General features: G+C 45.4%; 1 protein-coding gene across 1 annotated transcript in view; it reads left to right on the plus strand.

Moving 5' to 3' along the window:
• Positions 1 to 13,634: 13,634 nt before the first annotated feature.
• Positions 13,635 to 15,000, plus strand: part of dlk1 (delta like non-canonical Notch ligand 1) — a gene marked incomplete at both ends in the record, with an annotated part of 8,008 nt that continues 6,642 nt past the window's right edge. The window contains 2 exons of the mRNA XM_079632181.1: positions 13,635 to 13,671; positions 14,376 to 14,507. Of these exons, the coding sequence (XP_079488307.1) occupies positions 13,635 to 13,671; positions 14,376 to 14,507 (169 nt within the window). The remainder of the gene's footprint in view (positions 13,672 to 14,375; positions 14,508 to 15,000) is intronic.

A 15,000-nucleotide genomic window follows, 5' to 3' on the forward strand; every position in this document is an offset into this window, starting at 1 on the left:
AACATGGTGTAGGACGTCCCATGAAATGGAGAGAGAGAGAGAGAGTAAGCGATTTTGAATTGAACATAACTCTGGTTCACTGTGTCATAGAGACAAGGGGGCGGGCTCATTTTACTCAGACGACCAATCAGTCTCTCATGATCATTGTGAAGCTATCAGGCCACGCCCCTAGCAACCATTTAGAGCACCTTAGCAACAAGTTCCATAGACTTCCATTGAAAAAGATCAAATGGATATCTCTGGATAGAAGAGTCATAGAAACATGAGGGTGGTCTCGTTTGACTCAGGGCAGCAAACAGCCAATCATGAATCACATCAACACTTCCTAGCCCCTCCCTAGCAACCATTGTCGAGCACCTTAGCAACCAAAATTCACAGACTCATAGCTCAGAGCAAGGATGTCGCAGAAACGTGTAATTTGGCACATTTAAAGAGACTGGCAGGCTCTGTAAGAACATACCACACAATGGGGTAAAAGTTGCACCCCTGGGGGGCAGGATCGGCCCAAAGTTGCCCCATTCACGTACTATGGTGTAGGACAGCCCATGAAATGGGCTGTCCTACACCATAGAAACCGCATTTGTATTGAACATAACTCTGGATCACAGTGTCATAGAGACAAGGGGGCGGGCTCATTTTACTCAGACGACCAATCAGTCTCTCAGGATCATTGTGAAGCTTTCAAGCCACGCCCTAGCAACCATTTAGAGCTCCTTAGCAACAAGCTCCATAGACTTCAATTGAAAGACATCAAAGGGATATCTCAGGATATAAGTGTCATAGAAACATGAGGGTGGGCTCGTTTGACTCGGGGCAGCAAACAGCCAATCCCCAATCACCTCAACACATCCTAGCCCCTCCCTAGCAACCATTGTCGAGCACCTTAGCAACCAAAATCCAAAGAGGGATATCTTCCATTCTGCATGTCACAGAGACGTGGGAGTTGGTTTATATCATTCATACTGACAAGCAGCCTTTGGAGTTTCATGATTGGCAGCTGTCAAGCCACTCCCTAGCAACAAAACAGAGTACCCTAGCAACCATTTTGCAAGACCTATATCTCTGCATCAAAACATCGTATAGAGATGGGGGTTGGTTTATACATTCACACTGACTTTGGAGCTTCATGATTGGCAGCTGCCAAGCCACTCCCTAGCAACCAAACAGATTACCCTAGCAACCGTTTTGCAAGGCGTATATCTCTGCATCAGAACATCATATAGAGATGGGGGTTGGCTCTTTTGACTCATGCTAGCAAACAGGACTTGCTACATGCTACACATGCTAGCAGTGAATAGCTACATGCTAATTTTGATTAGCTAAGTGCTAAATAATGCCAAAAAATGCTACAAACACCATAGTAACCATCTGTGACAACTACCAACCACCTAGTAACACCATAGCAACTACCCAGAATACCCTAGCAACTGCCTAGCAACGCCCTAGCAACCACTCAGAACACCCTAGCAACTGCCTAGCAACACCCTAGCAACCACCCATAATACCCTAGCAACCGCCTAGCGACCACCCAGAACACCCTAGCAACCGCCTAGCAACCACCCAGAACACCCTAGCAACTGCCTAGCAACCACCCAGAACACCCTAGCAACCACCCAGAACTCCCTAGCAACCGCCTAGCAACCATCCAGAACACCCTAGCAACCGCCTAGCAACCACCCAGAACTCCCTAGCAACCGCCTAGCAACCACCCAGAACACCCTAGCAACCGCCTAGCAACACCCTAGCAACCACCCAGAACACCCTAGCAACCACCCAGAACACCTTAGCATCTTCATAGCAAACTCCAAGAACACCCTAGCAACCGGGTCGTGTTTTTTGCCACTGCAAGCACCATTCACATTTTCTTCTGGAAATGTACGTTCTAGTTATTCTTCTGATTATTCTTTTTATTCTGGACAAAGTTTGGCGCGAAACTCGCCCCGCACCGGTTGTCACAGACCCCTGAGTGAGGTGTCATATCGACCGGCTCATTGAGGAGAGGTGTGCTATATCTTTTCTAAGCGATCGGTTGTACGATGTTCGCACAGCGAACGAAAAAGCGGCCAAAAAAGTCCCATTGACTTAACATTGCGGAATTTTCAGAAATTCAAATCCCAACTGTCATTTTTCACACACACAGACACAAAGGGCCTGACACCCCTGCATGTCTCCCCCTCTCTCTCCCTCAGAGGATTTATATTATCCAGCAGCCAATAAGTAATGGCCTAAAATCTTCATAGCCACACCATAGCAACCAGTTACAGCACCCTAGCAACCATAGGCTATAGGCACGAGGCCGCAGGCCTCGTGCACTCATTATAATGCACTCGTTTAATAGAGATTTTAAATACTCTATAAAAACTCACTCGGCCTCGTGCCTAACCTTAGCCCTAACCCCATAGTAACCATCTGTGAAAACTACCAACCACCTAGTAACACCATAGCAACCAGTTACAGCACCCTAGCAACCATAGGCTATAGGCACGAGGCCGCAGGCCTCGTGCACTCATTATAATGCACTCGTTTAATAACACAACCACTCAAAATACCTTAGAACTCCCTAGCAACACCCTAGGAACCACCCAAAATACCTTAGAACTCCCTAGCAACACCATAGCAACCACCCAAAACACCTTAAAACACCCTAGGAACCACCCATAACACCCTAGCAACCACCCAAAATACCTTAGAACTCCCTAGCAACACCATAGCAACCACCCAAAATACCTCATAACTCCCTAGCAACCACCCAAAATACCTCAGAACTCCCTAGTAACACCATAGCAACCACCCAAAATACCTTAGAACTCCCTAGCAACACCCTAGCAACCACCCAAAATACCTCAGAACTCCCTAGCAACCACCCAGAACACCCTAGCAACTGCCTAGCAACCACCCAGAACACCCTAGCAACCGCCTAGCAACCACCCAGAACACCCTAGCAACTGCCTAGTAACCACCTAGAACACCCTAGCAACTGCCTAGCAACCACCCAAAACACCCTAGTAACCACCCAGAACACCCTAGCAACCAACCCAAAACATGAATAAGTCATATCTCAGCAGCAGAACATCGTACAGACATGGTTGTTGGCTCGTATGCAATCATGTACCACACTCTAGCAACCGAGTGGTGAGTTTTGCCACTGCAAGCACCATTCACATTTTCTTCTGGAAATGTACGTTCTAGTTGTAAAATACTGTTCCTTCATGAGATAGTGGGATAATTCTCTATTAAATATGGGTGTGTGAAACTGAAAATAGATCCGCAGGACGTGGTCGCTCCCCCTGTTGCCATGACAACCACTGCCTGCATATGTATTAAAACTGGTTCTTATCCACCAGGACCCAATTATTTTCCAGAGGTATGACACACAAAAGAGAAGCGCTGATGCACAGAATACAACACATCACAATATCCCTGTGGAACCATATCTGAGAGTCAGTATGAGATGTGCGGACAGATCTGAATGCGTTTTGATGTAAATATGAAAAACATGAAGAGTTTTCAGCAGCGACATGTACTTATAGTGATCAGTTTCTGATAACTCACTCACACACACACACACACACACACACACACAAACACACACACACACGCGCACACACACACACACACATACACACACACACACAATTTGCCTAGAAACATTTTAAAGTGTCTTTAATTGGGGGATTTTTACCTCAGTGTATATACTCTAATCAATCATGGTCTGTGTGTGTGTGTGTGTGTGTGTGTGTGTGTGTGTGTGTGTGTGTGTGTGTGTGTGTGTGTGTGTGTGTGTGTGTGTGTGTGTGTGTGTGTGAGTGAGTGAGTGAGTGTGTGTGTGTGTGTGTGTGTGGGGGGGGGGGTGTGTGTGTGTGTGTGTGTGTGTGTGTGTGTGTGTGTGTGTGTGTGTGTGTGTGTGTGTGTGTGTGTGTGTGTGTGTGTGTGTGTGTGTGTGTGTGTGTGTGTGTGTGTGTGTGTTCTTTATATAAGGAGTCTTCACAGACAGACGGATGGGAATGAGATTCAGGGATCTGTGTGTGTGTGTGTGTGTGTGTGTGTGTGTGTGTTACTCCTGAATGCTGATGATCCCAGAGGATCGTCCTCATCTCTCTCTCTCACTATCAGTGTTTCTCACAGCGATGTTTTCTCAATCCTTCTGTCCGGCTCACGGTCTGGATGCCAGTCACTCACAGTAATGATATTAATATCTATGCAAATGAAAAACGGTGCACATTTGAATGCAAACGTAAAGAGGAGTGATCTGATTGGTGCAGAGATGATCTGCCTCATTACTGTAAGGTTAAGGTTACCGTACACTTTATTCTCCCAGAGGGACATTTGTCTTGGGCTAAAAAATCAGCCACTGCATCCCAACACACACACACACACACACACACACACACACACACACACACACACACACACACACACACACACACACACACACACACACAGTGAACATGACAGAATAACACAATACAATAACACCAGAACACAGAATGGAACAAAAAATGTATTCTGTGGTCGACATTTTATTTGAGCGATTGGGTTTATATCAGTTTGTGCTCATGATAAAAATGAACTGGTAACTTCACAGGGAAATACACAAGATCAAGATGAGATGTTGAGCAAATCTCACCTGTGATTGTTTATATAGTCACAGAAACTGAACTATTATCATCACAAAACTCTTCATATAGGGTTGGATAGATAAGCTGTCACCGATGAGGAAGACGGATCACATCCAGCACGAAGGTTTATTCACAAGAGATCCAACAACAAGACATGTAGAGAGCAACACACACTGACCTCAGACAGAACTGAACACACACTCACACACACACACACACACACACACACACACACACACACACAGACACACACACACACAGACACACACACACACAACCCCCCCCCCCCCCCCCCACACACACACACACACACACACACACACACACACACACACACACACACACTCACACACACACACACACACACACACACACACACACACACACACACACACACACATCTGGAGCCGCACGGGTATATCTGTGGCAATAACTGTACAGCGTATGAGTCAAAATTATCAATTTTTCTTTCATGCCAAACATCATGAGGATATTAAGATCATGTTCCATGAAGATATTTAGTAAATGTCCTACCGTAAATATATAAAACATGTATTTCTGTGAGTGAATGCAGCACAATCGTGAACATAAATGCACAACCTTAAAAGAGATTTTCTCAATTTTTTTGCTCCTCAGATTCCAGATTTTCAATAGTTGTGTCTCGACCAAATATTGTCCTATCCTAACACACCACACATCACTGGAGAGATTATTTATCCAGCTTTATATGATGTATACATCTCAATTTCATAACATTGACCCATGTGACTGGGTTTGTGGTCCAATGATGGTGATGATGATGCACAGCTGAACGTGATTAGTGTCGTGATAAGATGAGTGACAGCAGGTGATTGTGGATATCGTGGCAAAATAACTATATTATTACAAATCTGGAATCTTCTAAATGCAACATTAAAGTTTCTTCATTATGATTTTCAGTTCATGCTTCGAGTAATAAAGCTGTGTGTGAATATAAAAGCTCTGCACAGTTTTAAAGATCACAGATAAATGGAGTTGTGTCTCCTAAAAGAAAGAAGTGATTCTGAACGGACACGAGTCGTCAGTAATTCAGTCTCACTTCCTGCTGTAGGCTTGTAACTCATTTGCATAATGCCAGCCTGTGCTGTTGATTGGCTGAGCAGCGTCTCTTAGCTCCGCCCCCTCAAACACTGTAGTGTATCTGAGACTGAAGAGTTTGGTTCGTGTTGTTCGTGTGGAGAAGACGCTGTGTTCTGAGATTGAGACGGTAAACCCACGCCATCGTCACTGTTCGTATCACTGTGATCAAGAGCTGAGATTCAGATATGATAATGAGCGTTTGCTTTCTGACCAATCACAGCAGAGCAGCTCTCAGAGAGGCGGAGCTTAGAGAGACTGAATGTGACCAATCACTGCAGAGCAGCTCTCAGAGAGGCGGAGCTTAGAGAGACTGAATCTGACCAATCAGAGCAGAGCAGCTCTCAGAGAGGCGGAGCTTAGAGAGACTGAATCTGACCAATCACAGCAGAGCAGCTCTCAGAGAGGCGAAGCTTAGAGAGACTGAATCTGACCAATCACTGCAGAGTAGCTCTCAGAGAGGCGGAGCTTAAAGAGACTGAATGTGACCAATCAGAGCAGAGCAGCTCTCAGAGAGACGGAGCTTAGAGAGACTGAATCTGACCAATCACAGCAGAGCAGCTCTCAGAGAGGCGGAGCTTAGAGAGACTGAATCTGACCAATCACAGCAGAGCAGCTCTCAGAGAGGCGGAGCTTAGAGAGACTGAATCTTCGATGGAAGCGTTTCAGAGATTGAGAGAGAAGATTATCAGGACATTAGTGTGTGTATAGTGTGTATAGTGTGTATAGTGTGTGTAGTGTGTATAGTGTGTGTAGTGTGTATAGTGTGTGTAGTGTGTGAACCTGTAGTAGGAGACCAGCAGAACTACAGTATAGGCTTTATGATCACATACATTATAAACATTAACATTGTGATGTTCTGTAAAGCTGAATCAGTGTGTATTGAGAAAAACAATATATAAATGAATTTGACGTGATGTTGAATGAATTGTTTAGCGACATGCACGGCTGATTATAGCAGACGACACACCGTCCGTCCTCACATCATATCACACACATCGGGGGACACAGATATCATCTTCGTCTTCATCATCCTCGTCCTGCTTTGTGCATCGTTCCCATGGCAACGTGACTGGGATGGAGCCGCAGCTTCTGCCCTCGTTCTGTCGCTTTTGTTGGCAAATCCTGAAGCTTCATTACAATCCTGGAAACACACACACTCACGTCTCGCATGATGAATGAGAGCGAGCTTATGAAATTAAGTATGCCTTCACGGCAGCTGCACACACACACACACACACACACACACACACACGTGCAGGCGCGTTCTGAAGCTCCTCTAGGGAATGAAATCAATACCTTTATAGTCCAGGAATCAATGAGTCGGCCTGAAGAACAGATGCAAACAAACAGCAGACAGGAATCAGTTAGCAGCAGATTCAGACCACACACACACACACACACACACACACACAGTGTGAACAGGCTTCACACACACACACACAGTGTGAACAGGCTTCACACACACACACACACACACACACACACACACACACAGTGTGAACAGGCTTCACACACACACACACACACACACACACAGTGTGAACAGGCTTCACACACACACACACACACACACACACACACAGTGTGAACAGGCTTCACACACACACACACAGTGTGAACAGGCTTCACACACACACACACACACACTCACACACACACACTCACACACACACACACACACACACACACACACACACACACACACACAGTGTGAACAGGCTTCACACACACACACATACACATACACACAGTGTGAACAGGCTTCACACACACACACACACACACACACACACACATACACACAGTGTGAACAGGCTTCACACACACACACACACACACACACGCACACACACACACACACACACACACGGCTCTCCTGTAAAGGTCAGGCAGGACTGAGAGGAACACAGTGACACCAGCGCTCATCAGACATCAGTGTGTTACTCTCGTCTGTCATCTCTCCTCAGCTTTAGTGATGTAAGACTCCAGTAACTGCAGCGCTCGTAAGGGTCGGTGTGACCGAGATCCTCACAAATCCTTTCAGAATTGAATTTTTGTTGTTTTTGTTGTTTGTCGTTTTTGTTGATGTGTCAAAAATTGTGACACGTCACTTATTCACAAAAACAATTCCTCTTCTACTTTTCATTTCTGCTGTACCTCGTCCCCTACAGCTTTATCATAACCCTGTGCACCCGGTGACCCCGCTGACCCCGCTGACCCCGCTGACCCCGGTGACCCCGGTGACCCCGCTGACCCCACTGACCCCGGTGACCCCGCTGACCCCGCTGACCTGGCAAAACCAGTGATGCACTTTCAAAAGTAGTACACACTATAACATCATACACACTATACACACTATAACATCATACACACTATACACACTATAACATCATACATGTGAACATGAGTAATTGTCCCTTGAGCTCAGATCCACGCTGTCCTGCTCAGAAAAGTGCTCTTTGATTTAGTACTCACATGAAAACTGGATAAGATGTAGTGCACAGATGTAGTGCACAGATGTAGTGCACAGATGTAGTGCACAGATGTAGTGCACAGATGCACAGTTGCACAGATGTAGTGCACAGATGCACAGTTGCACAGATGTAGTGCACAGGCCCGTGACTAATGTGTGACGTCTTCATGGACACACGCAGGAATAAGTGAGCTGTCTAGAACACTCGTCTCTCCAGGGACTCGAGGAACAAGCTTCACATCTCTGCTTTTAAAGCCTCTGCCTTGTTTATATGTGTACGGCTCTTCATGCCATCATAACTGTAGAATTATTTACAGTCTCCTCTGATGTGTCAGGATGATCATCAACCCGGCGTCTGCAGTGAGCGGACTGGAACAGACGCTTGTTTATCAAGCGGGAACTCGAGCTGCACTTTAGTTCTGCTAGAGAAAGATAAACTCCAGAGTAATGAAGATCTTCATGTTGCGTGAGGAACACCGGGTCCGAGCGCATCTCCTGCAGGACTCACCGTTCTTCTCCTCAACTCATTCAAACACCGCAGTTAACATCACACCAGTGATCACCTGACGCCAGCGACGCTCACCAGCTTGCTGCTGTTTCCCCTTTAAGTGTTTCTGAGGAGTCTGGAAATCAGGACATTATTGGCTGGCTTGTGTTGGCATGATGGCATGAAGATAAATGTAGATCTCTCCATTATATAAAGAGGTTCTCGTGATGGACACGTGTGGATTATAGTGGTGTAATTAAAGTGAACCAATGAGGCTCGTTCAACTAAGATTAAATTGCATTTGAGGGCAAACCTAATTATATTGTGTCATGCATTTGATCTTTTAATACACGCATTTTTCAGGAGCTCTACAGAGATGATCTGAACTGAAGATGTGTGTGAGAACTAATGATCCGTCAGTCCCAGTTATCCAGTCACGACTGTAAATCTAGCGCAGGAATCAGACGTTTACAGCCGAGTCCATTAAAGTGTCAAAAATGAATCGACCTCTTTTATTTCATGTCACGGTTGTATATATATATCATTAATTGTCATCTTTCTCTGCAGGCATGAGGCCATCCGCCCGTCTCCGTGCTTATTGTGTTTGTTTATGAATATAACACATTAAACATCATTAAGGCGCCTGTCCTGCTGAGTTATAATGACTCCAGATGAAGCCGAGAGCCGAGTGTTCACCTTCAGATCTCTCCACACCGGTGTTCATTTATTCATTTCCCTGTTCCCGCTGTAATCGATCATCGCTGAGTGACGGACGCTTGTCCACGGCCTCCCGTTGAGCCGAGAGACTCTTGGGATGGAGGAAGTAACGGATCTCAAATGAGATCAAAGTGGCACAGATCAATGGCGGATGCCTGTAAATGGTAAATGACACGCTGATGTTTCATAGCAGCGGCTGTGCTGCTCGTAACACACACTCAAATCAAGTTGGAAATATTGTTTCTCTGACTAGATTGAATCAGGGTTTTTCTTTACAATCCCCCTGTGGTTTCACCCTCGTGTATCTACGCCCGAATCACAGCTTTTTCGCAGAAGGCCCTGTATTTCCAGCTAGTTTATCAGTGTTTATATCCAGCAGGAGCTGCGCTGGCGATAAGAGATGCAGCACATGTGGGTCATCGCGGAGAAAAGAGATCGAACTCACCCAGGAGTTTACTTCTCTGGTGTTTATGTGTGTAGGTGAAGGTGTTTGATGGGTGGAGTTTAGTTCTCTGGTGTTTATGTATGTTGGTTGAAGGTGTTTGATGGGTGGAGTTTACTTCTCTGGTGTTTATGTGTGTAGTTGAAGGTGTTTGATGGGTGGAGTTTAATTCTCTGGTGTTTATGTGTGTAGTTGAAGGTGTTTGATGGGTGGAGTTTACTTCTCTGGTGTTTATGTGTGTAGTTGAAGGTGTTTGATGGGTGGAGTTTACTTATCTGGTGTTTATGTGTGTAGGTGAAGGTGTTTGATGGGTGGAGTTTACTTATCTGGTGTTTATGTGTGTAGTTGAAGGTGTTTGATGGGTGGAGTTTACTTCTCTGGTGTTATGTGTGTAGTTGAAGGTGTTTGATGGGTGGAGTTTACTTCTCTGGTGTTTATGTGTGTAGGTGAAGGTGTTTGATGGGTGGAGTTTACTTCTCTGGTGTTTATGTGTGTAGTTGAAGGTGTTTGATGGGTGGAGTTTACTTCTCTGGTGTTTATGTGTGTAGTTGAAGGTGTTTGATGGGTGGAGTTTACTTCTCTGGTGTTTATGTGTGTAGGTGAAGGTGTTTGATGGGTGGAGTTTACTTCTCTGGTGTTTATGTGTGTAGTTGAAGGTGTTTGATGGGTGGAGTTTACTTCTCTGGTGTTTATGTGTGTAGGTGAAGGTGGTTGATGGGTGGAGTTTACTTCTCTGGTGTTTATGTGTGTAGTTGAAGGTGTTTGATGGGTGGAGTTTAGTTATCTGGTGTTTATGTGTGTAGTTGAAGGTGTTTGATGGGTGGAGTTTAGTTATCTGGTGTTTATGTGTGTAGGTGAAGGTGTTTGATGGGTGGAGTTTAGTTATCTGGTGTTTATGTGTGTAATTGAAGGTGTTTGATGGGTGGAGTTTAGTTATCTGGTGTTTATGTGTGTAGGTGAAGGTGTTTGATGGGTGGAGTTTACTTCTCTGGTGTTTATGTGTGTATTTGAAGGTGTTTGATGGGTGGAGTTTAGTTATCTGGTGTTTATGTGTGTAGTTGAAGGTGTTTGATGGGTGGAGTTTACTTATCTGGTGTTTATGTGTGTAGGTGAAGGTGTTTGATGGGTGGAGTTTAGTTATCTGGTGTTTATGTGTGTAATTGAAGGTGTTTGATGGGTGGAGTTTAGTTATCTGGTGTTTATGTGTGTAATTGAAGGTGTTTGATGGGTGGAGTTTAGTTATCTGGTGTTTATGTGTGTAGGTGAAGGTGTTTGATGGGTGGAGTTTACTTCTCTGGTGTTTATGTGTGTATTTGAAGGTGTTTGATGGGTGGAGTTTAGTTATCTGGTGTTTATGTGTGTAGTTGAAGGTGTTTGATGGGTGGAGTTTACTTATCTGGTGTTTATGTGTGTAGGTGAAGGTGTTTGATGGGTGGAGTTTAGTTCTCTGGTGTTATGTGTGTAGTTGAAGGTGTTTGATGGGTGGAGTTTACTTCTCTGGTGTTTATGTGTGTAGGTGAAGGTGTTTGATGGGTGGAGTTTACTTCTCTGGTGTTTATGTGTGTAGTTGAAGGTGTTTGATGGGTGGAGTTTAGTTCTCTGGTGTTTATGTGTGTAGGTGAAGGTGTTTGATGGGTGGAGTTTACTTATCTGGTGTTATGTGTGTAGGTGAAGGTGTTTGATGGGTGGAGTTTACTTATCTGGTGTTATGTGTGTAGTTGAAGGTGTTTGATGGGTGGAGTTTACTTCTCTGGTGTTATGTGTGTAGGTGAAGGTGTTTGATGGGTGGAGTTTACTTATCTGGTGTTATGTGTGTAGGTGAAGGTGTTTGAGGTGGAGTTTACTTCTCTGGTGTTATGTGTGTAGTTGAAGGTGTTTGATGGGTGGAGTTTAGTTCTCTGGTGTTTATGTGTGTAGGTGAAGGTGTTTGATGGGTGGAGTTTAGTTCTCTGGTGTTTATGTATGTAGTTGAAGGTGTTTGATGGGTGGAGTTTACTTCTCTGGTGTTTATGTGTGTAGTTGAAGGTGTTTTGATGGGTGGAGTTTACTTCTCTGGTGTTTATGTGTGTAGTTGAAGGTGTTTTGATGGGTGGAGTTTAGTTCTCTGGTGTTTATGTGTGTAGGTGAAGGTGTTTGATGGGTGGAGTTTTACTTATCTGGTGTTATGTGTGTAGGTGAAGGTGTTTGATGGGTGGAGTTTACTTATCTGGTGTTATGTGTGTAGTTGAAGGTGTTTGATGGGTGGAGTTTACTTCTCTGGTGTTATGTGTGTAGGTGAAGGTGTTTGATGGGTGGAGTTTACTTATCTGGTGTTATGTGTGTAGGTGAAGGTGTTTGATGGGTGGAGATTACTTCTCTGGTGTTTATGTGTGTAGGTGAAGGTGTTTGATGGGTGGAGTTTACTTCTCTGGTGTTTATGTGTGTAGTTGAAGGTGTTTGATGGGTGGAGTTTAGTTCTCTGGTGTTTATGTGTGTAGGTGAAGGTGTTTGATGGGTGGAGTTTACTTCTCTGGTGTTATGTGTGTAGTTGAAGGTGTTTGATGGGTGGAGTTTAGTTCTCTGGTGTTATGTGTGTAGTTGAAGGTGTTTGATGGGTGGAGTTTAGTTCTCTGGTGTTTATGTGTGTAGGTGAAGGTGTTTGGTGGGTGGAGTTTACTTCTCTGGTGTTTATGTGTGTAGTTGAAGGTGTTTGATGGGTGGAGTTTAGTTCTCTGGTGTTTATGTGTGTAGTTGAAGGTGTTTGATGGGTGGAGTTTAGTTCTCTGGTGTTTATGTGTGTAGGTGAAGGTGTTTGATGGGTGGAGTTTACTTCTCTGGTGTTATGTGTGTAGTTCGAAGGTGTTTGATGGGTGGAGTTTAGTTCTCTGGTGTTTATGTGTGTAGGTGAAGGTGTTTGATGGGTGGAGTTTACTTCTCTGGTGTTATGTGTGTAGTTGAAGGTGTTTGATGGGTGGAGTTTAGTTCTCTGGTGTTTATGTGTGTAGGTGAAGGGGTTTGATGGGTGGAGTTTACTTCTCTGGTGTTTATGTGTGTAGGTGAAGGTGTTTGATGGGTGGAGTTTACTTCTCTGGTGTATGTGTGTAGTTGAAGGTGTTTGATGGGTGGAGTTTACTTCTCTGGTGTTTATGTGTGTAGTTGAAGGTGTTTGGTGGGTGGAGTTGAGTTATCTGGTGTTTATGTGTGTAGGTGAAGGTGTTTGGTGGGTGGAGTTTAGTGTGTCTGACTGAAGCAGCGGCAGCTCGCGGATGCATCGATCAAACTGGACTTTCTCAGAGGAGTTTGTTCATGTCTGTCTGAGTTCTGAGATTTAAGGACTCGTGTGGAGATGTCCTGCTCGGCGCTGTAAGTTTGATGATGAGGATGATGAGGATGAGGATGATGAGGATGAGGATGAGGATGTGAACGCGATTGTCAGCGGAAGATCGAGCTCCGGGAGGATGAATGTATTCTCCGGCTCGGATTCTCATTCCTGCTGCTCTTCTGCGCGCCCGTTTCTACTCAAGGTGAGATATAGAAATATAGATCTTAATATCTACCGTCGCTCTTATTTTACTGATTTACTGACGCGCATAATCAGCATCTGTTGCATTTCTACAGCTGTCAGTCAAACTTAATGTGCTGGAAGTGCGCGCGAGACATGATGCATGACAGACTCCGACAGATGATTGCTTATTCGTCAGTAATGTGTGTGTGTGTGTGTGTGTGTGTGTGTGGTGTGTGTGTGTGTGTGTGTGTGTGTGTGTGTGTGTGCAGGTCCAGAATGTGCTGCTGGATGTCATGGCCAGCACGGGTTCTGTGAGTCTGGAGAATGCAGGTGAGTGTTGAAAACTTCATTAACCTCTTTAGAAACACATAGAGTGTGTGAAATGCTGTCAGTGTGTGAGAGAGTTTCGCATGATTTGTCCAGACGCTCACACACACACACAACACACACACACACACACACACACACACACACACACACACACACACACACACACACTCACACACACACACACACACACACACACACACACACACACACACACACACACACACACACACACACAGTGAAACATACATTTATTCAGAGACCAGATATAATTTTTTATATTTTTTCCACTAGTGTGTGCAGGACACTATAGTTCATTTCTGTAAGTGAGGAGAGCAGAATAACATAAACTGTGAAATAACGGCAGGTGTGTGTGTGTAACGGCAGGTGTGTGTGTGTAACGGCAGGTGTGTGTGTGTAACGGCTGGTGTGTGTGTGTGTAACGGCAGGTGTGTGTGTGTATAACGGCAGGTGTGTGTGTGTGTAACGGCAGGTGTTTGTGTGTAACGGCAGGTGTGTGTGTGTAACGGCAGGTGTTGTGTGTGATGTACAGGTGTGTGTGTGTAACCGCAGGTGTTGTGTGTGTGTGTGTGTGTAACGGCAGGTGTGTGTGTGTGTAACGGCAGGTGTGTGTGTGTGTAACGGCAGGTGTGTGTGTGTAACGGCAGGTGTGTGTGTGTAACGGCAGGTGTGTGTGTGATGTACAGGTGCAGGTTCCGGTTGGCGCGGGTCGGCGTGTGATCAGTGTGTTCCTCCGGTCGGTTGTGCTCACGGGACCTGTGAGGAACCAGGCCAGTGCGTCTGTGAGCGCGGCTGGACGGGAGCGCGCTGTGATCGAGGTCCGGAACACCAGTCTTCCTCAGGGGTTCTGTCGGGTGTTCACACACACACACACACACACACACACACACACACACACACACACACACACACACACTCACACACACACACACACACACACACACACACACACACACACACACACACACACACACACTCACACACACACACACACACACACACACACACACACACTCGCACACACACACACACACACACACACACACACACACACACACACACTCACACACACACACACACACACACACACACACACACACACACACACACACTCACACACACACACACACACACACACACTCACACACACACACACACACACACACACTCACACACACACACACACACACACTCACACACACACACACACACACACACACACACACACACACACACACTCACACACACACACACACACACACACACACCACACACACACACACACTCACACACACGCACGCACACACACAC

The sequence above is a fragment of the Phoxinus phoxinus genome, assembly GCF_949152265.1.
Source record: "Phoxinus phoxinus genome assembly, chromosome: 13".
Classification (NCBI taxonomy): Eukaryota; Metazoa; Chordata; class Actinopteri; order Cypriniformes; family Leuciscidae; genus Phoxinus; species Phoxinus phoxinus.